Consider the following 26,938-nt stretch of genomic DNA (forward strand, 5'->3'; position numbering starts at 1 on the left):
GCCACTTGGAGGTGTCCCTAGGGGGCAATGTAAACTGTATTTGTATTAAAATGTCTGAAGGCAATGACTATACTCACCAGAACAACTACATAAAGCTGTGACCAGACAGTGGTAGTAACCAGATAGTGACCAGATAGTGGTGAGGTAAAGCTGGCGTCAGAAAAAAAAATCCAGTGAATAAGATAAAAAACTTTATCCAGAGAATATATAAAACTATTTTAAAACCGCAACAGGGTAGGAAACTAAAGTGCCAAATAAACGATGGCTAAAAAACCCAAGATACCACTACCTCAAAGAACCGTGCATTTCGGCCGTCCAATTAGTCTTCTTCAAGGCCATAGCTACCTTAGATTAGAGATCTGAAAGTTCTCTGGGTTCTTCATATGAGTACCTTGGCCCTTTCTATCTTGTATCCTTCCATCTTACTGCACACAGAAAGTAAGGATGCATTTGAGAAATGAATGAAAATAGCAGCATTGTCAAAAAGATCTGCTTTTAGTGGGGGGCATTGACTCACAAAACATTAATCTAGACTATATCAATAGATCACTTCTTCACATGCCACAGTGAGACTAAGTATGCAGGGGTATGAAATTATTACGTATAATGTGTCAAGGTTAATACTCCCCAACACGCAAACCAGAGAACAATAAAGGCAAGCACAGGCAGAGGTATTACCGGACCTTAAAGTGGCCGGACTTAACGTAGGAATAAGAGATAAGAATAGTCAGACAAGCCAAGGTCATGGATATAGAGGTACGGGGAAGGGAATAGACAGAGCCAAAAGTTCAGGGAGCCAGAAATGAGAATAACCAAATTACAAGCCGAAGTCAGAAACCAAAGAAAGACAACTAATCAGAACGCACTCTCGGGCTATAATAAACCACGACAGGGCAAGGAAGTGATGTCAGAAGGAGGTTAATACAGGGCAAGGTGTATTCTGATAGGCAGGGACAGAAATAAGGCAGGATATAAATAGATAGTAGCAATAGGCTACTATCACTTTAAATGCTACGGTCACGTCACCCCTGTCGGCTACCGCGTGCGCACGTCCTCGGACGCCCTCCCAGACGCACGTGCCCCTGGCGGCGCACGCGCATGACGCCAGCCAGAGATCCGCACCGCCCGACAGGAGAGGACGGACGGCGGGACCGGGACAGCGCAGGACACGAGGTATGACATAATGCCACCGGAAACTAGGCTTCCTCTTATTAATTCACAACAAATTAAACATAGCGATTGCTCCCTTATTTTGGAGTGTGAAGAGCTAGCTTCAGTGGTGTATTGTGTGCCAAGCATTTTCAACAGAGGCAAACAGCAGTCAGAGTTTTGTCAGCAGGTTAATTGTTAGTGAGCATTAGTGTATGTATTTGTATGTGTCCTACTGACCTCATAAAACAGCAAAGATGTACGGAAAAATAGAGCGGTTAGCTGGGGGCATGTGAATTCTGCAGAGAGATTTTAAAGATTGTGTTGCTTAGGTGATGTATTTTCATTTAAAATTCTAGAGTTATCTATTGTATTGTATTGCATTGCAAAATCCAACATCTTCGATATATACATATCACGTTACTGAAAATTAGGAGTAAGTATAGTGCTGGCTTGTCTTTAGGAGTCGATAAGTGTGCAGGAGACGTTAGCCTAGAGGCAATGTATGCAAGACATACATTGGCTTAAGGGCTCGTTCACTAAAATTTAAATTGTCGGATATGTAAAGAAAGTTTCACATTTTAGGCTGAAATAGCTATTTTGGTTTTCCAAGTTGGCTATTTTTACATCAACTTTACGTTTACTTTGAATTCCGAAAAGTTTGCATTATTATTATTACTGGTATTTATATAGCACCAGCATATTCCGTAGCGCTTTACAATATTATCAAAGGGGGAGATGTAGGTATAAGTGAAAAACCTTGTCGCTTTTCTAGAGTAAACCTAGGTAAGTCTCTTTATTAAACTGTGAGTTGGTATCCCGACTTGAAAAATAACTGTTATATTTTGGCATAAACTCTGTCGGCAGTACACGTCTTCTCACTGGTTAGTTTTATGAAACCTTTCGTCAGCTTAGTGAATTTTACCATCCTTTTCAGCCTTATTATTTTAAATTTGCAACATCGATTTGCCTGAAGCATGTCTGTCTGAGGCTCACCAGCTGTGGTGGTATCGTAATTTAGATATATTTTAACAAGTGTCTTTAGCAGGCTGAGCCTAATGGGAGGGGTAGTGTAACAGAAACAAGGCTGCAGCTGGACAGTACTGATTTTATAGGAGATTAATATGTTTTTTTTTATATTGATATATATATCCTTTTTTTAATCTCCTGCATAAATGTTTGTCACATTCATGTCTTTACTGAAGCTGCCCTTAAGCTACGATTTGCATAATATTCTTCAAGTGTCTGAACTCTAATGGAATATAACACTTTGTGGCCCTGAGTCACAATGATCTATTTCATATTGTTTCCATGGGGATTACATGACAAACGGGCTGTACATACCCTCATAGGGCACCCTATCATTATACAGATCATGTTTTTCTCACTGGCAATGAGCACCTTAGTATCAAGCAGACACTCTTATAAAGTCATATGTTTATTGATCAATATATATACGTATATATATATATATATATATATTACAGCCATATACCATAAAAATCACGGTTAGGCCAATTACCATACAAATCCCCACAGTGCAAATTAAAAAAAAAAAATACAGTAATGCATCACATGCATACCTCAAGCTGGACTTTGAAGGGTCCTTCTAGGGAATAGAAACTCAAAAAAACATGTTACCACAACTATCCCAGAGTTCTCAGCTTGATATGCAAATGAGCACCGACAGGCAGCAGATTTCAAACTGCATTTCTGCAGATACCCTTAGCAATGAACACTGTTTTAAAAAACATATTTTTTTAAAACCTAAGCATGGGCTATGTTCCAAAAGAATCAGTGACCAGAAACCAGCCATGGACTTCAGTTTTAACATTGTGGGTCCCACTAGCATTGTGCTCTGAGAGCATATAGCTGGATACTAAAAAGATTTTGGTGAGACCAAACACAATACAACGATTCAATCTTTTTGTTACTGTATTTGGTGATGTGAGGCGGGCATGCAGCTTTTCGGCCATTGAAACCCATTCAATGAAGCTCCTGTCACACGTTTTTTGTGCTAATATTAATGCCAGTGGAAGTTTTGAACTCTTCAGCAGAGTATTGGCGACTTTTACGCACAACGTTCCTCAGCGCTCTGTGACCTAACTCTGGGATTTTTGTGGTCTTACACTTTGTGGCTGAGTGGCTGCTGTTCTTATACTTGTTCACGTTCCAATAATATCCCTTACAGTTGACCGTGGAATCAGGGCTGTATCTTCCACGAGGCTGACAAGGCATTTAATTTGGACGGCACTTTCAGGGGGGCGGCAAAAACGCCACCCCTTAAGTGCCCTGGCAGATGCCTTGTTAGTCTCTTTCATGGGTGGGCGAAAGGGCCCCCCCTCCCCCCCCCCCCCCCCAAGGTGGGCAGCTGCCAATATTACAGGCGGGCGGTGAGGGAGCGCTGTACTCTGAGCTCATACTGCTCAGCTCCCGTGGAACCCGAAGTGATGCTGGGAGGCGGAATATGATGTTATATGAGCTGTGCAGGAAGATCACAGCTACCTCGCTGCCAACATTGACCAGACGCCTGCCCACTGAGGAGCAAAGGTGTATGTCTGTCTGTGAGTATATGTGTCTGTGAGTATATGTGTCTGTGAGTATATGTGTCTGTGTGAGTATGTGTGTATGTCTGTAAGTGAGTGTGTCTGTCAGTGAATATGTGTGTGTCAGTGAATATGTGTGTGTGTATATGTGAGTTTGTCTGTTAGTGTGTGTGTCTGTAAGTGTATGTCTGTGAGTGAGTGAGTGTCTGTTAGTATGTGCATGTGTCTGTTAGTTTGTGTCTGAGTGATTGTGTTTAAAATCAAACTGATCAAATCAGTGCGTGTGTATGTATGTATATCTGAGAGGGTGCGCATGTCACTGAGTGATTATCAGTTTGAATTAAAGTACTGAGATCTTAAATATAGTGTTTTTAAATCATTCAAACAAAACATGAAGAATTGAAACATGAAAGGAATAAGCTCAGGGTTTAGCTTAATCTATGTAATATTTTCTGATGTGTTGTGTATATTTGTAAAAAGACAGCAAATGAAAGATGCCGTTTAGAGAAATATGTTGGGATGGGAACTAAACATCATAGATAGCATGACACACAGCTACGAAAAAGGTACGTAAAATAAGTAAAGGTTTGTTTGTTGTTTTATATTTTTTACTCCAAATTTTGGGAACAAATACACAATTTTTTAGTCCGCATTTTTCCAATACCTCCTTTTTACAACCTTAAATTGATGCCAAAATAAAGCCCCCATCATTCACCCACAAAACAGCTGTAAGTTACCGACAATTCTCAAATTTCACTCAAAATTAATTAACATAATTTGATGTATATATCATCCTTCCTTGATGTATATACTATCCAAGGTTCGACCGATTACCGATTTGGTTGGTTATTAGAACCAATATTCAAAGTTTTTTTTCTTATAATCTGAATCAGTCTGAAGTGTCACTCCTGTCAATCGTGACCTAATGTAATTCCTGCCTGCTGTGAGCACTCGTGTGGGAGGTGCAGCTCAAGGCAGTGAGGTGAAAGTGTGAGTTACCAGTGTGGAATGAAGAATATGACTATCCCAAAAATTTTTTAAGCCAGCCTTGGAGGGTCGAATGTGGCAATATGGGAGTGTGTTGTTGACAGCTTTAACAGTCTATCCTCTCACCCCAACCGTGCACACCAGCTCATCTCCCCCTACACGCACCAGGAATCTCCACGCCACACACCACCTCATCTTCCCCCAGACCCCTGCACACTTATCTCTTCCTCTCATGGCAGAGCATGTCCACCGCATGCAAGCCAGGCATCTCTCCCACTGCGCACACTGCAGGCATCTCTCCCCCTGTGCACACTGCAGGCATCTCTCCCCCTGTGCACACTGCAGGCATCTCTCCCCCTGTGCACACTGCAGGCATCTTTCCCCCTGTGCACACTGCAGGCATCTCCCCACATATACCACCTTATATCCCACAGACCCCTGCACACCAACTAATCTCTCCCTCGCACACCAGAGCATCTCTGTTTAAATGCATGTATCTATCCCTATGATACAACTTCACACTCCTATCAGTAGCAGCACTGTACATGCAGGGATCTCAGTGATAAATGAGTGATTTGAGTGGAATTGCCATCAGCATGTTTAGTTAATGCCAGATTTTTGTTCAAATTGTGTTGCTTTTTCAAAACTTTAAATGTACATAATATCGGCACCATCATCAGCAATAATCCTGAAAGCCAACCAACAATCTGTATCAGCATTGCCTATGGAAAAATGATATCGGTCGTTTCCTAATAGTATCCTTCGGTAATCGGTTAGGCTTTATCTGTAAGATACAATTAATAAACCTCTAAGCATAACGGTGAAGGAAGTGGTCCATCATTGTTTTATTCCCGATTTAAACTTAGAACATTCAAATAAGACTGGCAGCTGTAAAAGGTTCATACTTTTCCAAAGTCCCTTCTTTATAGTCTCATTCCGATATAATTGGCGTATTTTTATAGGCATTCATTACTCTATATTTAGTATTCATGGAAAAGTTTGTGCAAATTCCCACTGACTTTTCATAAGCTTCCTGTGTTTAAAGGAAGCTTCAGCACCATAGTGATGTAAACCTGTGTCTGGCATATATACATTTGTATAGACAATGTGGATGTAGTCCGTGAAGATTTTGTGTGTGTATATGTTAAATTTGTTCTGTATTCTATACTTCCTCTATGTACAATGTAAACCTTTGTGTATATCTTAGGTCTGAAACTCTGTACAACATCTGGTTCTTACTCTAAAGTAGCTTTTCATATTTTACCAGTGAGCCTTATTCACTAAAGTGTGCATTTTCAGGAATTCAAAGTGAACGATTTACATGTTAGGCAAAAATAGCCAAATAGAAGTCACATTTTTCCATTTCGGCTATTTTAGCGTAAACTTTCAGTTTGAATCCCCACAAGTTATTAATATTATTTTATTACTTATATAGCGCCATCAGATTCCGTAGCGCTGTACAATGGGTGGCCTGACAGACACGTAATTGTAACCAGACAAATGGACGCTCAGCGACAGAGGGGTTGAGGGCCCTGCTCAATGGGCTTACATGCTAGAGGGAGTGGGGTATAGTGACACAAAGGGTATTAGTAGGGGTAATAAAATAGGCTGCTGGAAAAGTATTCACTGAGAACTTAGTAAGTTATTTTTGACGGTTGCAGGAGAGGAGTCATGGGGGCGAGGGGGGATGAAAACCCGCTAACAGATTAAATGATATGCTTTCCCAAAGAAGTGTATTTTCAAAGATTTTTTGAACTAGTGGAGACTGGGTGAAAGTCTTACGGAGAAAGTTCATACTTTAGTGAATAATCCAGTAGGTGTCTTGGTGTCATTGTTTGATGCACCTCATATGCATGAATCTGTAACTAAATAAAAAAGCAAATATTTGCTAAATACATAGTGGTGGTTAGTAGTTGTAAATTTAAATTCCAAATATGCACATGAAATTGTACCTTAAAAAGGCCAGCATGGATATAACATGGGTGATGAAATGTATAAAACACAAACCTGGTCCTGAATGCAGCTCCCCTTAAAAAAATTTAAAAAATTAAAAAAAGTATGCTCAATGCATTTTCCGAATCTACGTCATGGCATTGGATGGGAGGGTGTTAAAAAATCTGGCACAACCACTGTTTTGTACTACAATTCCCATCACTTTTTTTTTTCATTCTTTATTTTATTGTGCATGAAATCATAACATATTGGTCTACAATGCCCCAAAAGCATATGTAGCCTAGGATACAGAATTTCAAAACAGTTGGTCAGCATTATGATGATACAGCACTTTTAATATATAATAAATTTTAAGCAACAAGGGCAATGTCGTGTGTATGTAATGAGAAGGCTGGGGATTTACAATGTATACCAGAGCCACTGATAGTGTAATCTAACCATGAAAGTGCTATAAAGTGTACGAAAAGAAAGGTATAACTGCTTGCTTCTGAGCCGCTAGCGCCGATAGGCCTTTCGTAGTGTTCCAGAAGTGGCCATGGCAGCAGTAGCCGCTGACCCAGTGTCGGTGGAGATGTTAAAATACGCTTAGAGGCCTGAGGAGGCCATTATACCCTGGTAAGGGCTGTTGGTTGTCACCTATTTAACTATAGGTCTGTAAAGCAGGATAGTGCCACTGGGGTCTGGGGTACTAATTCAGGTAAATATATGGAGTGACCGTGTATAGCAGATCTGGGGTAAGTCGGATTAATAACTGTGTCCAATGTCCCCTGGCAGGGCTGCCATCAGAAATTTTGGGGCCCCTGACAAAGCACAAGGTCTGGGCCCCCCTCCCTCCCGGGGCCGCCCACGCCCTACCTAGTCCGCTAACAATGATGCGGGACTGAATGTGGTGTGTATAGTGGAAGTGAATTAGAATGTGTGTAATGGATGTAGTGTTTGTGTGTATTAGATACTGTTTGTGCAGTGAATGCAGAGTGTGTGTTTGTGTAGCGGATGCAGTGTGTATAGTGAACATAGAGTGTGTTTGAGTAGTGGATGTAGTGTGTGTACAGTGATGTAGTGTGTGTTTGTGTAGTGGATGTAGTGTTTGTATGTACTAGATAAAATGTGTTTAGTGGATGCAGTGTCTGTAGTGGATGTAGTGTGTGTATTAGACGCAGTGTCCTTGTATAGTGAATGCAGAGTGTTTCAATTTGTGTTGGATGTAGTGTGTGTACTGTGAATAAAGGATGTTTGTGTAGTGGATGCTGTGTGTACAGTTAATGCAGAGTGTATGTTAGTGTAGTGAATGCAGAGTGTGTGTCAGTATAGTGAATCCAGAGTGTGTGTCAGTATAGTGAATCCAGAGTGTGTGTCAGTATAGTGAATCCAGAGTGTGTGCATAGTTTAGTGAATGCAGAGTGTGTGTTAGTGTGTAATAAATGCAGAGTGTGTGTTAGTGTGTAATAAATGCAGAGTGTGTGTTAGGGTGTAATACATGCAGAGTGTGTGTTAGGGTGTAGTGAATGCAGAGTGTGTCAGTGTAATGAATGTAGTGTGTGTAAATTGTAGTGAATGCAGAGTGTGTGTTTATGTGTAGCGGATGCAGAGTGTGTGTTAGTGTAGTGAATGCAGAGTGTTAATGTGTAGTGAATGCAGAGAGTGTGTTAGTGTGTAGCGGATGCAGAGTGTGTGTTAGTGTAGTGAATGCAGAGTGTGTGTCAGTATAGTGGATGCAGTGAGTGTGTTAGTGTGTAGTGTATGCAGAGTGCATGTTGTATTAGTGAATGCAGTGTGTGTATTGTATTAGTGTATGCAGTGTGTGTTGTATTCGTGTATGCAGTGTGTGTTGTGTCAGTGTTTGCAGAGTGTGTGTTGTGTCAGTGTTTGCAGAGTGTGTGTTGTGTCAGTGTATGCAGAGTGTGTTGTGTTAGTGTATGCAGAGTGTGTTGTGTCAGTGTATGCAGTGTGTGTTGTGTCAGTGTATGCAGTGTGTGTTGTGTCAGTGTATGCAGTGTGTTGTGTTAGTGTATGCAGTGTGTGTTGTGTTAGTGTATGCAGAGTGTGTGTTGTGTCAGTGTATGCAGTGTGTGTGTTGTGTCAGTGTATGCAGTGTGTGTGTGCAGGGCCGTCTTTAATAATGACTGGACCCTGGGCAAGCGTTTGCTTGGGCCCCCTGGGCCCTGCCGCCGTCGCCCCTCACTCCCTGGTATGCAATCACGGCATCCATCCCAATGCAGTGGCGGCACTAAAATAGAATGAATTTTATTGGGACACCCAATTGCAAGATTGGACTAAAGGTAGAACCCCATCTGTCGTGCAACTCCAACAATGCTTTGACAGCTGGGGCTCTACCAATTTCCCATGCTTGCAGGGTTGTATTTAGCACTGTTGTGTGTGTTTGAATGTAAGCATGTGTTTGTATGAAGTATGTTTGTGTTAATGTGTTTGTATGTGGTACTGGAGTTTGAATGCAAGTGTGCATTTATGTGTAGTGTTTGTTTTTGAATGTAGGAGTGTGCTTGTATGTAGTGTTGAAGTTTGAATGGAGGGGTGTATTTGTATATAAAGTTGCGGCTCAGATGCACAGGTACATACTCTGACACACAAGCAGATACACAGATACATACACTGACTACATACAGATAAGCAGGCACATACACTGACAGACATACTGACACACGGGTACATATATTGACACACACAGACACATACACTGGTAGACGCACTGACAGACACACACAGGCTCATATACTGACATACTGACACACACACTGATCAACATACTGACACACATACACTGACAGAAATACTGACACCCACACACAGGCACATACACTGACCGAGATACTGACACACACACACACACTGACACCCATATACACTGAGAAATACTGACACTCATACAGGCATATATACTGACACAGACAGACTGATATACTCACAGACACACAGACACATACAGAGACTGACACATGCATGCACATGCACTGACAGACATACTGACACACACACAGACATACTGACACACACACAGACATACTGACACACACAAATATATTGACACACAGACAGACCTACTGACACACACAGATATATTGACACACAGACAAACAGACATATACAGACACACAGACAGATATATTGACACACAGACAAACAGACATACTGACACACACACAGATATATTGACACACAGACATACTGACACACAGACATACTGACACACAGACATACTGACATACTGACACACATGTAAAATGTAAATTTTTAAACCCACCCTCCAGTTTCCTACCTTTTGCTGGAGGGTGGATTCCCTGGGGTCCAGTGTGGTGCCTGAGGATGATGGGAGTGAGGATCCCCCATCCTCACTGCAGCCTCGTCATCTCTCCCTCGCGACTCCTCCTGCCACCTTCCATGCAGCTCCTCTCTTTATGGGAGGAAGTGACTTGCGGCTGTCACTTCCTCCCAGCCGGCTGCCGGAAAGCAAGGGGCCCGGTCGCGGTGTTAAAGGGAAAGAGCGCCCGACCAGGCCCCTGCTGATACAAGCCCTCCGGGTGGCCCTAAGTGCATGGGCCACCCGGTGGGACTCAGAGGACGGGGGGAAATTTTTACATAATTTTTTTTAATTTAATTAAATGATTTCTCCCCCCTCCCTGCTTACCTTGTCCAGGGAGGGGGGAGATTCCATGATCCCTGGTGGTCCAGTGGGGGGCCCCCCCAGCTCCCTGTTACCGCAGAGGGGGCCCAGGCAGCACACAGCTTCTACTCTTCTCTCTTCTCTCTTGCAATAACTCTCGCGAGATCCGGTTACCATGGCAACGCTCCGCGGGTCTCGCGAGAATTATTGGAAGAGAGGAGAGAAGAGTAGAAGCTGTGTGGTGCCTGGGCCCCCTCTGCGGTAACAGGGAGCCGGGGGGGCCCGCGGCTGCACACATAGATAGCGATATTCGCTATCTATGTGTGCAGGGAGGGAAAGTGGGGCCCAGGACTGCCAGAGCAGTCCGGGCCCCCCAGGGCCGCCGGGCCCATGACAACCGTCATGGTTGTCACCCCCTGATGGCGGCCCTGTCCCCTGGACACCACTAGGGGGACAAGGGGGGGGGGGGGGGGAGAGCTGTGCATGTGTTGGAACCATCATTTTCATTTACATGGCCTGTCTGCTGTTTAATGCATCTATAGCATATTTTACATTTAGACCTTTGCTTTTTAGAAGGAGCAGAATCCAAGGGACAAAGATCACAGCCATTGCCCTATTAAAATTTGTTTTGCCACAGCAGCTGGTGTAAGTGCTAGTAGGTTCACCGTATCCAGATGCTGTGGATAAACAGTTGCACAGAGTCCAGCCAGACTTAAAGCACCCATACAGGCTGGCTCCAACATAATATATACAGCCCTCCCCCAGAACGTTAAATAAAGCCAAAGTTCTATTTGTAGGACAATTTGTTTAACACGCCTGTCTCCCAGACTCTATATTAGCTGTGTAAATGTTGATTCCTGTTAAATCTAATAAGGGCACTTACAGACCTGGGAGCACTGTGCGTTTTGTTGGGCGCTGTATTTATTTTTTATTCCAGTGGGAACCTTTATTAAGTGCAGAAGGGGTGCCTGTTACTGGTTTAGTGGAGCAGGCTGTGTGATTAAGTTGCTGCATGCAATGCATATACATCACACAGTCAAATAGTGTGAAGAACACTTGAGTCAATGACCTGGATGTGCACACTGCTCGATGATCATTTATTAAATTTAAAGTGCTGTAATACATCATATGTAAACATATCCACTAGTCTATCTATATTTAATATTCTGACATTAGCCTTCCTTTCATGTGTCCCCTGCAGAAAATTAAGGAAACTAAATTTGAAGACTGGAAGAATATCCGTGGCCCTCGTCCTTGGGAAGACTCAAAATCCTTTCAGGATCAACAGAGGGACTCTGAACAATCCAAAAATGCCTAGCGTGGTCTACCAATGAAGGAAAAGCAACATACACTGCGTACAGCAAGATATTTATTGCTAATTCACCATTTGGGATTGATGGATGGAAATATCACCTCCAATGGTGTTCAACTTCCATTCATCCAGGAACCATAATTTCCGGCTGATCTGCGGAGCGAGTGAACATGCTTCATTGATTACTAATATTAGATTTTTCCTTTAGCCAGGAGAGCCTTGATGAACTGTTAACCACGATTTAGATTTTCTGATTGTTTTCCTAGATGGGTTTATGGTTTGTTTGTTTTTTTGTAATTATTTTTTTGTTTTGTTTTTATGCACTTCTACGTTTGATGTACTTTTTCACACGGCGATAAATGATTGTTGTAAACCAGAATACTAAATCTGTTGTGTAGACACAGCTGTATGGAAGAAATGCCTGTATGGAAGCCTAACAAAGACCAGACAAGACAATTGTGGGAAAATAAACTATATATATATTTCATGTAAAAAAGTAAATTATAATAAACAATTTTACAATTTATTATAAAGACTGCAGTATTTGTATTTTTTTTTAATGATGGGAAAATCATAGGTTATAACAGTTAAAAAAAACAAAAAACAACTAGTATTACATTTTACTTATGCATTGTAATGTGTATCTTCTATATTGTTATATTTTTATATAATCTTGTAGTGCTTTGTTATGGGTTTTGCAAGGTTGAATTTCCTTCGAAATAGCCTATTTTGTCTTTAGTTATAGAAATAACCCCATTTATGATTTTCATGGGATTTCTTTATTTTCATAACTCAAAAACACGTAGTAATGTTATTAATATTTTACAGTAGTTATGGTTCCAACTGTATGCTGTTTATTTTCAGGTGCAATGCAGAAGACACCTAGTGAACTGTATTTTTATTTTGTTAATATCGAAGCAGCTAATCGGTGTACTTGACTCTTCAGGAATGCTGCAGGAGAGAAAGCTATGCAGTGAGTACTCTAGTTGCACAAGCATTACAATAGAATATGCAATGTATATAAATTTGTAAATCAGTTTTAAAAAAAAAAAATATTATTTGGTTCACATCATGAGCACAATCCACAAAGTAAGGTTCTGTATTTGGAGGCAACAAACCCCAACCTGTTCTTGAATTTCCATTTATTGTTAATCTCCACAAGGAGACTTGATTATGCTATCTCTCTTTTGTCTTGCTATGGTTGAAAATTTTATAAAAATCATAATTACAAAAAATACATTCGGGCGGAGCTTGAACATTGAGCTGAGCAGTTGAATGCCGTGTGAGCTCCTGCACAAGCCGACAATGTTCAGGGTAATACCCCCGTTTCTAGCCTGAATCCTGGTACCCATACTTGTAACCCTACCTGGGGACAAGTTGCGGATCATACTGACTCGACATTCACGGCGCTAAGACGCAGGGAGCCCGCAGACACGAATTGCGGCCTGCAAGTGACCGGGTGGAGGGAAAGGCGGCCGACTTCCCCACTCTCCTGGTTGCTGAAAAGACCTGCCTCAGTCCAACCCCCCTCCCACTCCCTGAAATGGTGGGCGTTTCTGTTGAGCATTCCCTGGAGAAACTGGAAGCAATATTGCCCAATGGGCAAAATTGGAAGCACGTGCAGCAGCTTCAGCTTCCCATTAAGAGACTGCTGTTCAACAAGCTGAACCACGTGGAGTGAGCGGGCCCCCTCCGGACACCGAAGGCCCGCTCACTCCACGTGGTTCAGCTTGTTGAACAGCAGTCTCTTGTTGGGAAGCTGAAGCTGCTGCACGTGCTTCCACCTTTCTAGTTACCCAGGCCAAAAGCCAACCAGGGATAAACACCGCTACACCAGCGACTGCCTACTGTTCATCGGATGGGGACCCATCACTATAACCCATAAGGGAAGGACCTGGTTACTTTGAGCCATCAGGTAACCACACAACGGGCCCAGTTCTGGGTGGATACCCTCACTCTATGCTGCACCAGCGGCCCCCCAAGTAAGATATCTGCCTGCTCCTTAGGCCATCCGACTATGGGAATTGGATGAAGCTCTGAATGATACAATCGAGTGGTCTGTCCATGACAAGAGAGAGCCATGAGGCCTGAGAAACCGCTATTTTATATTATATTATATGATGATGTCTACTAATCTTTTCATGTTTATTTTATTTTATTTCATCCCTTATCACAAGCTCTACATGTCTCAAAGACTCTGATTGCAGTCCCAATGGGAACTTAATCCAGTTCATCTGTTGTTCAAGCGTGATTAATACTCTCAAGTAACGCTAATTGATTAAGCAATGTTATACCTATCTTATAAAGACTGTTTTGTTTATGCCTTAACATGATTATTCTTTAAAAAAAAAAAAAGTGCAGTACTGCAATGTGCCACTATTGTCTCTTGTGAAAGGCTGGATATTGCTATTGTGGCACATCACACCTGCTTGTAATCAAATCGCACTACAAAAATAAAGGATTAAAAATAAAAAAATAATACATTACATGCAGAATACAGTTTGCAAGTGGGGGTATGTATAAAAACAAAAAAAGATTTTTTTTTCAAGTTTTCAAAATATGAATATATTTAGATAGGCGTATAATAAACGTCTTAAAGGAACATAAATATATATTCCTAACGCTATAGTGCCCTAGTCATTGTTCAGGTGACCAGGTCCCTGCTGCAAGGGGTAAAAAAAAAAAAAGGTAGTTTACCATTTCTCCCTTGCAGTGCTGGTCTCCTTGGGCTGCGATAATCTGGATGATCTCATCCAATTTTTTTCCCATTGGAAAGCTTTGGAAGGCTAGTGCGCATACGTAGCAAAGAGGCGCATTGGTCCAATCACATATTCTCTCTCAGACCATCTGAATCAAAATTTTAGTCAAATTTTTGTTGACTAAAATTTTTTGAAATTTAGTCGACTAAAACTAAAACAATTCAGATGACTAAAATACGATGAAAACTAAAATGGCTTTTTAGTCAAAAGATTATGACTAAAACTCAATTGAAATTTGATGCCAAAATGAACAATGCACAGAGGGGCTGTGGAAGGGGCAAAAGAGACAGACCAGGGCTTGAGAGAGAGAAACACAGAAACATCGAATGTGACGGCAGATAAGAACCATTCGGCCCATCTAGTCTGCCCAATTTTCTAAATACTTTCATTACTCCCTGGCCTTATCTTATAGTTAGGATAGCCTTATGCCTATCCCACACATGCTTAAAGGACCACTCTAGGCACCCAGACCACTTCAGCTTAATGAAGTGGTCTGGGTGCCAGGTCCCTCTAGGATTAACCCTTTTTTTTATAAACATAGCAGTTTCAGAGAAACTGCTATGTTTATACTGAGGGTTAATCCAGCCTCCAAAACCTCTAGTGGCTGTCTCATTGACAGCCGCTAGAGGCGCTTGCGTGCTTCTCACTGTGAAAATCACAGTGAGAGCACGCAAGCGTCCATAAGAAAGCATTGTAAATGCGACCGGCTGAATGCGAGGCAAGAAGAGTGCCACAGGGCACTCTAGTGCCAGGAAAAAGAGTATGTTTTCCTGGCACTAGAGTGGTCCTTTAAACTCCTTTACTGTGTTAACGTCTAACACTTCAGCTGGAAGCCTATTCCATGCATCCTATTTTCAGTCAAAAGACCATGACTAAATCTAAATTGAAATTTGCTGCCAAAATTAACACTGGTGGCATCCTGGCATTTGACGTTCAGATACCACTTAGTAAAGATTAGACATGTGTAATTCGTTTCTGTCCGAATGTGAATTCGGACGAATTTCAGGCAATTCGGACATTCGGGCACTTCCCCTGAGCGGTGGGTGGGGGCCTTTAATACTAATGGGGGGGGACCTAATGTCCTCCCTCCTGGCCCCCACCCCTGAACGGTGGATTGAAAGTAACCAATCAGAGAGTTATGAGTCAAATTACACAGCGTGGGAAAATTCCAAAGAACTTTCCCACGCTGTGTAAAATGACACAAAGCACTCTGATTGGTGGATTTCTGTGCTGTGACAGGTAAATGTAGAGACCCTCCTGTCAGTCTCTTCATTTACCTGTCAGAGCACTCTGATTGGATGGCTTAATCCCACCAATCAGAGTGCTCTGAGCCTAATTGCAGGGCGGGGCAAGGCTTTATAAGCCTTCCCCCCGCCCTGCAGAGTTCAGTCTGCGCGGAGCCCTCCATGGGTGAAGAAGGATTTTTTTTTTTACGTGCGTCGGTTATTATGGATTTTTTATTTGGCCTTTTTTGGGGCTGAAAAAAGAAGATTTTAGAAGAAAGAAAACATCAAATGGTAAGTTTTTACTTAGTTAATGGCCCCCCCCTCATTACTTTTAGGGTGAGGGGGAGTAGGTAAGGGTTAGTTTTTTTTGGGGAGGGTAGTGACGAGGAGTTTGGACCCCTAGTCACCTTGGGGAGGGGGGATCATTTTTTATTTAGGGCCCCCACCCGCCGTTCAGGGGTGGGGGCCAGGGAGGAGGTCATTAGGCCCCCACCCCTATTCTATTTTAGGGCCTCCACCCACCATTCAGGGGTGGGGGCCAGGGAGAGGAGGACATTAGGTCCCCCCCCTTATTCTAATTTAGGGCCTCCACCCATCGTTCAGGGGTGGGGGCCAGGGGGGAGGACATTAGGTCCCCCCCATATTCTAATTTAGGGCCTCCACCCACTGTTCAGGGGGGAGGACATTAGGTCCCCCCTTATTAGTATTTAGGGCCCCCACCCACCGCTCAGGAGCAGGGCCGCCATCAGGGGGTGACAACCGTGACAGTTGTCACGGGCCCGGCGGCCCTGGGGGGCCCGGACTGCTGGGGCCCCACTTACCCTCCCTGCACACATAGATAGCGAATATCGCTATCTATGTGTGCAGCCCCGGGCCCCCGGCTTCCCATTTACCGCAGAGGGGGCCCAGGCAGCACACAGCCTCTTCTCTTCTCCTCCCTGCGAATAACTCTCGCGAGACCCAGTTGCCATGGCAACGCTCCGCGGGTCTCGTGAGAGTTATTGGAGGAGAGAAGAGGAGAGGCTGTGTGCTGCCTGGGCCCCCTCTGCGGTAACAGGAAGCCGGGGGGCCCCACCATGCCACCGGACCACCAGGGATGGAATCTCCCCCCTCCCTAGACACAGGTAAGCAGGGAGGGGGGAGAAACAATTTAATTAATTACATTATTTTTTTTTTTTTCAATAATGTTAAAATGCCCCCCCCTCCCCCTCCTCATTGGACATTTACACACACACTACATACACTGACACAACACACACACACACACACACACACACTACATACACTGACACAACACACACACACTACATACACTGACACAACACACACACTATATACACTAACACAACACACACACACACACTACATACACTGACAAAACACATACACTGACACAACACACACACTACATACACTAACACAACACACACACACACACTACATACACTAACACAACACACACACACACTACATACACTGACAAAACACACACACACTGCATACACTGACAACACACACACACACTGCATACACTGACAACACACACACACTGCATACACTGACACAACACACACATACACTGACACAACACACACACACACTACATACACTGACACAACACACACACACTACATACACTAACACAACACACACTGCATACACCAACACAACACACACTGCATACACCAACACAACACACTCTGCATACACTGACAACACACACTCTGCATACACTGACAACACACACTCTGCATACACTGACAACACACACTCTGCATACACTGACAACACACACTCTGCATACACTGACAACACACACTCTGCATACACTGACAACACACACTCTGCATACACTGACACAACACACACTCTGCATACACTGACACAGCACACACTGCATACACTAACACAGCACACACTGCATACACTAACACAGCACACACTGCATACACTAACACAACACACTCTGCATACACTGACACAACACACTCTGCATACACTGACACAACACACACTGCATACACTAATACAACACACACTGCATACACAAACAGAACACTCAGCATACACTAATACAACACACACTGCATACACTAACACACACAGTGCATACACAAATACAATACACACACTGCATTCACTAATACAACATGCACTCTGCATACACTACACACTAACACACTCACTGCATCCACTATACTGACACACACTCTGCATTCGCTACACATTACCACACTCTGCATTCACTACACTAACACACACTCTGCATCCGCTACACACTAACACACTCTGCATTCACTACACTAACACACACTCTGCATCCGCTACACACTAACACACTCTGCATTCACTACACTAACACACACTCTGCATCCGCTACACACTAACACACTCTCTGCATTCACTACACTAACACAGACTCTGCATCCGCTACACACTAACACACTCTCTGCATTCACTACCCATTAACACACTCTCTGCATTCACTACCCATTAACACACTCTCTGCATTCACTACACTAACACACTCTCTGCATTCACTACACTAACACACTCTCTGCATTCACTACACTAACACACTCTCTGCATTCACTACACATTGACACACTCTCTGCATTCACTACACATTAACACACACTCTACATTCACTACAAATTTACACACACACTACATTCATTACACTGACACACTCTGCATTCACTACACCCTAACACACACTCTGCATTTATTCCACACTAACACACACTCTGCATTCACTAAACTATGCACACACTCTGGATTCACTATACTGACACACACTCTGCATTCACTACACTAACATACACTCTGCATCACCTGTACACACAGCATCCACTACACAAACATCCTGTATTCACAGTACACACACTACATCCACCACAAATTGAAACACTCTGCATTCCCTATACACAGACACTGCGTCTAATACACACACATCAACTACAGACACTGCATCCACTAAACACATTTCATCTAGTACATACAAACACTACATCCACTACTCAAACACACTCTGCGTTCACTATACACACTGCATCCGCTACACTAACACACTCTGCATTCACTGCACAAACAGTATCTAATACACACAAACACTACATCCATTACACACATTCTAATTCACTTCCACTATACACACCACATTCAGTCCCGCATCATTGTCAGCGGACTAGGTAGGGCGTGGGCGGGCCCGGGAGGGAGGGGTCGGGGGGGGGGCCCAGACCTTGTGCTTTGTCAGGGGCCCCAAAATTTCTGATGGCAGCCCTGCTCAGGAGTGGGGGCCACGGGGGAGGACATTAGGTCCCCCCATATTCTAATTTAGGGCTCCCACCCACCATTCAGGGGTGGGGGCCAGGAGGGAGGACATTAGGTCCCCCCATTAGTATTTAGGGTCCCCACCCACCGCTCAGGGGTGGGGGCCAGGGGGAGGACATTAAGTCCCTCCATATTCTAATTTAGGGCCCCCACCCACCGTTGAGGGGTGGGGGCCAGGGAGGAGGACATTAGGTCCTCCCCATTAGTATTTAGGGCCCCCACCCACCGCTCAGGGGGGAGGACGACATTAGGTCCCCCCATATTTTAATTTAGGGCCCCCACCCACCGCTCAGGGGTGGGGGCCAGGGGGCAGGACATTAGTTCCCCCCCATTAGTATTTAGGGCCCCCACCCACCGCTCAGGGGGGAGGACGACATTAGGTCCCCCCATATTTTAATTTAGGGCCCCCACCCACCGCTCAGGGGTGGGTGCCAGAGGGCAGGACATTAGTTCCCCCCATTAGTATTTAGGGCCCCCACCCACCGCTCAGGGGGGAGGACGACATTAGGTCCCCCCATATTTTAATTTAGGGCCCCCACCCACCGCTCAGGGGTGGGGGCCAGGGGGCAGGACATTAGGTCCCCCCATATTCTAATTTAGGGCCCCCACCCACCGTTCAGGGGTTGGGCATGGGGGGGGACATTAGGTCCCCCCCTTATTTTAATTTAGGGCCCCCACCCACCGCTCAGGGGTGGGGGCCGGGGGTAGGACAATAGGTCCCCCCCCATCATTTTACTTTAGGGCCCCTATCCGCCGCTCAGGGATGTGGGCAGGGGGCGGAGGACATTAGGTTCCCCTTTTATTAGTATTTAGGGCCCCCACCCACCACTCAGGGGTGGGGGCCAGGGGGGAGGATATTAAGTCCCCCCTTATTCTAATTTAGGGCCCCCACCCGCCGCTCAGGGGTGGGGGCCAGGGGAGAGGACATTAGGTCCCCCCCCCTTATTAGTATTTAGGGTCCCCACCCGCCGCTCAGGGGTGGAGGCCGGGTGGGGCAATAGGTCCCCCCTTTGGTTTAAAAGCCCCCACTCGCGAGCAGGCTGCTCACTGTTTAATAGACATGCCCCAACTCGCGGTATAGTGAGTAGGGGAAAAATTTACTAATACTATGTAATTTTTACTTAGTATTAGTAAATTTGGCTGAAAGACCAATTTAGGGCTTTCAGCCTTTTGATAGATAACTCCCTAATACCGTTGCCGAAGTCCCGAATTTCGGAATGCTGAACCGAACTGAAAATTTCCCCCATGCACATGCCTAGTAAAGATGTGGCATGTTTTGTTATTACTGATATTTACAGACTTTTTGAGAGTAGCATATTTCTTTTCTTTAACTTGCTGTTCTTTTTTTATTTTTATTTTTATATAATTCTTTATTTTTGTCGTGCATAAAAATACAATCAAGCCTGTGCGGCCACAATAGCAGTAACAAGCATTATATCGTCAGACTTTGTCATGTCATTTGACTTAACTGCACTTTTTATAAAATGAGAGAAGAATATAAATAAATGCAAAAACAAGCTAGTGTAAAGTTGGCTCGTAGGCCCAATGTTGTATACTAAAGAGTATGATTAACAGGGGTGCAAGAACTAGTTTGTCGGTAGACCCTGTTGCGGTGGAGCGGGGCCCAGAGCACTATTATGGTAACTTCAGTATGTTAAATCATGTTGGAAGCTACTGTGATTAGCTTTTTGGTGGGGGTGAGTACTTAGTGACTGGCTTCTACAGTGAGTGTTACTATTGAGCAGAGTAATCCAATGTGCAACCTAAAGCGAAAAATAAACAGCTCCAAGATAATGAGTGTGCATGATGGGAGCTGGGGTGGTGGTTGTTATAAAAAAAAAATGGACCAAGCATGCCCGGGATCTTCACCGTCTCTGTTTTGTTTGGCCTTAGGTTTAGTGTTACTTCTCAGTATCAGGGGCATTTAAAACAGTTTTTTGTTATGCATGGAGAATTTAACGTTGGGCTATTCCCAACATATTAAGAAATACTAGTGACATACTGTATTAGCAGGTGCGTCAGGTGATCTCCTTCCCAGGTACTCTTCGGGCAGCGGGGGTGAATGGGACTACTTTAGCTGGGTCCCAGTTTGTGGGGGTAGGTGGGGCTGCGAGGCCCAAGGCTGCTAGGACAGTGTCCATCTCGGCGATGTCTGCCACTTTGTGTTCGGTGTCTTAATGTTGAATGAGCAGTACGTGCGCGGGTCCCCAGCGATACTTCACTCCCTTAGCTGTTACCAGGAGGTCACTGGTAGCTGTACCTGAGGGCATTGCTGGCTTGGGCAGGCGGAACATTCCATAAAGTTATATTCCCTTGGGTTACCTGGTGGGAAGGAGGGCCGCAAATAGCCTGCGGATGAGGTGAGGCAGTTCAGCTGGGGCTATTCCTTCAGAGACGCCCCGATTTTTCACATGCTTCCATCACCTCTTGTCCTCCAAAGCTGCTTGTTGGTGGCTGAGAGTAGTGTGAGCAGGTCTTTGACTTGCTTCTGGAGATCCTGGATCTGTGTTGTTTGTTTGAGAGGTACACTCTACTGCTGTGAGGAGAGCGGTGAACCCCCTGACATCCTCCCTCACCTGGGATATCTCAGCGGAGAGCGTTTGGCGAAGATCCGTGATGAGATTGGTAAGTATCTTTGTGGTGACTGGTTGAGAGATGCTAGCGGTCGGCTGTGAAGGCTTAGATGGCCTCCTGTACCCCAGTTTGTCAGGGTTATGGAGGGGGATGTCTTCCGAGCTGTCTGTGAAGTCGTCAAAGTCGGCTGCCATGTTGGGTCCGTCCGTGCCGTGCGGTCTCCGCAGCAGGTCTCTTATGTCCGCTGTGAACCGCGGGCGGTATGGTTGCGGCCTCTTTGTTTTCCTCCCCATCGGTGAGGACGCTTTTGCCAGCAGTCTGTCGGTTTCTGAGTAGCTTGGTATAGTCATTTTTATTGCCGTTTGGGGTTCAAAAGCCGGGAGAACCGCGAGCATGCGACTGATCCAATTGGGCGCTAGCCCCGCCCCCCACTTGCAGTTCTTTTTAATAGCTGATGTTTTACTTGGAGTGAACATGTATCTTAATAATCAATAATTGACAGGTTTCTATAGAAGAAAGAAAGGCTGTGATCTTGGTACGGCCTTACATTCTTAAAGCCAATTTGGAACTTCATTAATCCGATGCTGACGTTGGGACGTGTCTTTACGTCCTGAGTGGCATGGTCTTAACGTTAGAGCATAATGACATCCTAATGTTGGTGCCTGACAACAGAGACCTTTCCCTTGCAGCCAACCCATCGTTCCCAAGTCATGTGATCACAATTACACTACAATCACATAACTCGGATCGGCCAGATAGCAAGATTGGCTGTATAGGGACTGCCTTGGTTGTCAGGCAGATCGTAACATATAATGCATAACACAAGCTAATTCTATAGAATTAAATTCCGAGTGAAATAAAGGAAATGCTTAGAACACCATAACTACTGCAACTTACAGTTGTTCCTGGCTAACCAGTACAAATATTAAGCTGCACAGTGAGTCGCAGGAGTGGGTTTTGGTCGCTGGGGCATCCTATATTTTGTAAAAATGCTTAAAAATGGTATGATGAAAACCATAAGGACTCGCCCTAAAAAAATAACTGCACCATAGCCTTTTCTACATTGCAACCCGTCTGAAAATATCAATAAATAATTCTACTAAGTAAGTGGAACAGCACTACTCACTCTGCACATGGTCTGTACACCAAAACTGCTTTATTAAAGGGACACTATAGTCTTCAAAACAACTTTAGCTTATATAAGCAGTTTTGGTGTATAGATCATGTCCCTGCAGTCTCACTGCTCAATTATCTGCAATTTAGGAGTTAATTCACTTTGTTTATGCAGCCCTAGTCACGCCTCCCTGCATGTGACTTGCACAACCTTCCTAATCACTTCCTGTAAAGAGTCATCTAATGTGTATACTTCCTTTAATGGATATTTGGTTTAATGCATAATTTATTATCTCCTGCTCTGTTAATAGCTTGCTATACCATGCAGGAGCATCCTATGTGTGATTAAAGTTCAATTTACAAAGCAGGAGATAAAAACCTTTACATCTGATCATGCGATTGAAAGTAAAAACCATTTAAAAAAAAAAAATTGTGCAGGTTGTGTCACACAGCCAGGGGAGGTGTGCCCAGGGCTGCATAATCAGAAACAAACCTGATTTAACACCTAAATGAGAGTAGAGCAGTAAAACTTCAAAGGCATGATCTATACACTACAACTGCTTTTTTCAGCTAAAGTTGTTTTGGTGCTTGTAGTGTCTTTTTAACACGTCCTTCTGGAATCCAGATCCACAGTCTGCTTTGAGCTTTTTGTGAATGACAGTCTGTCTTAGTCTTATTACAAGTAGTATAGTGACAGGTAGTTTTAAATATGAAGCATTGGCTTGTGTGTTTATTTGGTGTGGTCGTTAAATGTTGAGTGACGTTGACATTTTACCATATAATATATACTCTTCTTTTACATAGATGGCCACAAAACTATAAAAAATTAAATGAAAATAAATGCCAGGATAAAATCCTGCATTAAACTTGGCAATAAAATATGTGACAGTTGCAGAACACAGGTGGCAAAGAAAACGAGTGCACAGTAAATGGAAGAGCATGAGCCAGAAGCGTGTGCAGATAAGGGGTTTATTGATCCAAATTTGACAACGGAATATCTAAATAAATCATTTCTATATTTAGGAATTACAACTTGCAAAGAAAGAAATACATAGACCGGTGTGCTGCATGAGAAAAGTTAAGAATATAAAAATGTTTTTACGAATCTGTAGGTAAAATATTACGTTTTGAAAGTGAAGAACATTATCTCGATTCATATTTTTTTTTCTACTACTAAAGCAGAGAGAAAAAACAAACAAAACAAAAACAAATCTTTGCACTTCTTACAAATTGGTTTCTAGGAACATTTGGCTGGTTCATGTTAAGTAACTAAAAAACAAGAAAAATCTTCAGGCACTAACAGAATTAAAACCACAGGCAGATTTATTGGATCAAAAAGGAAATGCAACTTTTCGACCTCCTGGGTGGTCTCTATCAGCTTGATAAAGACCTTTCAGGAGGTCGAAAAGTTGTTTTCAGGAGGTCGAAACATTGCTTTTCCTTCCTGATCGAATACATCTGCATTTGGCTTTAATTCTGTGAGTTCCTGAAGATTTTTCTTTTTTTCTGTTATACGTGTGTTGGATTTGCTGGTCCTACTTCAGTGCACCCGGTTTAAGTGGATTTGAGTGCGGTTCCTTTATTTTTTTTTGTTTAATGTTCAGTAACCAGACTTTGATAATGGATAGTGAAGGTCACTTTCTTGAAGTAACCAGATTCAGCACCATCTTTTACTAAGCAAGCAAGCAAGACATTCTAAAAGAATTGTAGCAGGCCAAACATTTGCCTTAACCAAAGAAAAATATGTCTGTTTCTACCACAACATTGGAAATAAAACAAGCCAAAAATATATATCGAATGAAGAAAGTCAACAATACAAAACTGCATGCATTTGATCACTTGACAAATGATGACCAATAATTCAGAAAGTAGTGGCAACGTGCCTACGGGACCCCTTGTCTCAAAGAAGGCCGTACTAATGCACTATTATGCGATAACTATAGAAAGTTATCTATTTTGTCCAATGGTGGTTGTAACGGACCGTTTCACTCACAAGAGGATGAAAACCGTTTAGGCGATAATCCCCTTTCCCATAGACCAGCAGCTACTGCAATCACCAATCTCACGAACTGCAAACTGTACGAATTCACCAACTCCCGAACTGCAAACACACGAACCCTGGAATCAGCCGAACAGGAAAAGCATACAATCCGCTTACACTCCTGGCAGTCGGCATACAATCCAATTCCCCCAAAGAACGAGACGACACATCGCTTTGAGGGTTAAGCAGGAACTCATTTACTCAGGGCTACCTGCCCAGTATTTATGCAGGTCTCCCACCTGGTGGACACTCCCCTAGGGGACCAAATGGAAGACTGTAACAAAGGACAGACATAAACCAATTACAGACATACAGCAGTAAAACATTCCCACAATGCATCTTGATCTCCTCCCTCTATCCTGGAGATAATTAGAGAAGTAATTCGATTATCTCCCAGGACAGAGGCAAAACTCCATTACACACATGGGACACAAAATACAGTGAAACACCTTAAAATACACAAAGTTACCTTTTATACATAAAACACAGACATGTCACACATCCCCAGATAGCTCAGGTCTCAGTGCACATTATTAGGTGAATGGCACTCAGACCACACAAATACAGTTTAATCGCCATGGAGCCAAAGTCTTTAATCCCACGAATAGGCTCCATGGCATGGCTATCTGGGTTAACACATATTCTCATATACAAAATACAGAATGCCGGTGTTCGGTGAAACTTGTACGAATAGGAACCAGGCGACGGACAGCTCAGGGGTGTTCGTGCAAATAAGTGTCCGTTTTTAGTTCCATAGAATCCTCGCCGAACACCGCTGGTCTTTCGCACGATTAAAATGGCCGCCGCCTCGTGGTCGGCAACCGAACAAAGACCACCCTGGATTCGTCAATTAAGCTGCGGTTAACCTTAGCTTCAGGGAGGTAAATTGAAGGCACACTCCAGCTCCCAGGTGGTCGCACATTCGTCAGTTTGTTCGGTAGATCAAATCTACCGAACACCCTGGCAGAAACGCACGAATATGCCTTTCTGCAGGGAAAATAAAAGGTTTAACCTGCAGGGCCATAGTCACAGGGCAGGAGGCTAACAACCAGGCTTCTCCAGTTCACAGTGGCGAGGTTGGTTTCGCCACAGTGGTTCTCTCAGTAATCCCATCCAATTAGAGGAGAACAAGAAGTAAGATGTTTAGAATGTCCTCTGAGATATATACATAGAACTCAAAATAACTGTCCGTTGAAACAAACATTTTTTTTTTCATTAATTGCTTACATGTTTTATTTATTTGCATAAATGAGTAGGAGCAGACTTTCTAAATAAAGAATACGGTAGTTATTGTTTCAGTACAGATAGGGGGTGCAGCGAAGCAGCGCCTGTAGTAGTGATCTCAAATCCGGAGTGGTATGGGAATAAGGTGAGAAAAGCTTATGATCAACTCCAGATTTATGCGCCTTGACGGTATAATCCTCGTCTGTTGATGGTCCCTGTGCGTCTTTGGGGGCGTCTTTCACAGTTGTTGGAATATTCTTGTGATGTGCAGCAATCCAGCAATCAGATATCCTCAGTATATAGAGAGAAGAATAAAAATATATATATATATAGTGCTCTCTGTATGTAAAAAAATATATATATAAAAGCGGATAAAAAGAGATGTACTCACAAGCGGAGAGAAAATATAGGTATTGCTCAATCCTAATAGGTGTAGGTGGTATTGATGTGGGATTATTTAAAAATCCTTATTGTACTTGTATTCAATTATTGCACCAACTCCATTTTAACCTCATACTGTGAATCCTCCATTTTGTCCTCCTAACCTGACTTCTTCATTCCTCCATTTTGTCCTCATAACCTAACTTGTTCATTTTAAAACTACCTTACATGACAGAATTTCCTAGCACATCTAATACAATAGACAAAGACTGTATTTAGTATAAAGACATGATTAACACAGAAATTGCTGACTTTCCCTTAACTTGCAACATAGTATAACTTGAAGGCCATGAGAACACAGTAGTAATGAAATGTTCTATTCATAAGAGACCTTGCACCTGGCCACGAGGCCTGAGATCACCGACCATGTAAAATGACGCTCAAGACCCCCTTGTCCCCACCCGTGTCCAGAACAATCCCACCTCTTGGTGGGTAGGCACGGGACTAACCACTTAGTTTTTGAGCCAATTAATAATATTGATAGGTGGACACTAATCCCGACACTTAACAATTAATCCAATTAATGATGTTTATTTGCTGATATTCTAATAATCAATGATGACGTAAAATGCCTCTTAAAAGGGCCTGCGCACCCGCTTTTTAATCACTTGCCAATAAATTTTCTCGAAGTTATTTTAACCTGAACCTTGTGTGTCAGACT

At 43.4% G+C, this 26,938-nt stretch overlaps 1 protein-coding gene across 1 annotated transcript in view; it reads left to right on the forward strand.

Moving 5' to 3' along the window:
- LOC134582862 (cytochrome c oxidase assembly protein COX16 homolog, mitochondrial) overlaps positions 1-12,099 on the forward strand; it is a 110,752-nt gene extending 98,653 nt beyond the window's left edge. The window contains exon 4 of the mRNA XM_063439536.1: positions 11,456-12,099. Coding sequence (XP_063295606.1) covers positions 11,456-11,572 — 117 coding nt within the window. The 3' untranslated portion in view covers positions 11,573-12,099. The remainder of the gene's footprint in view (positions 1-11,455) is intronic.
- The last annotated feature ends 14,839 nt before the right edge of the window (positions 12,100-26,938 follow it).

Source organism: Pelobates fuscus, chromosome 13 (genome assembly GCF_036172605.1).
Source record: "Pelobates fuscus isolate aPelFus1 chromosome 13, aPelFus1.pri, whole genome shotgun sequence".
In the NCBI taxonomy this organism is placed as follows: domain Eukaryota; kingdom Metazoa; phylum Chordata; class Amphibia; order Anura; family Pelobatidae; genus Pelobates; species Pelobates fuscus.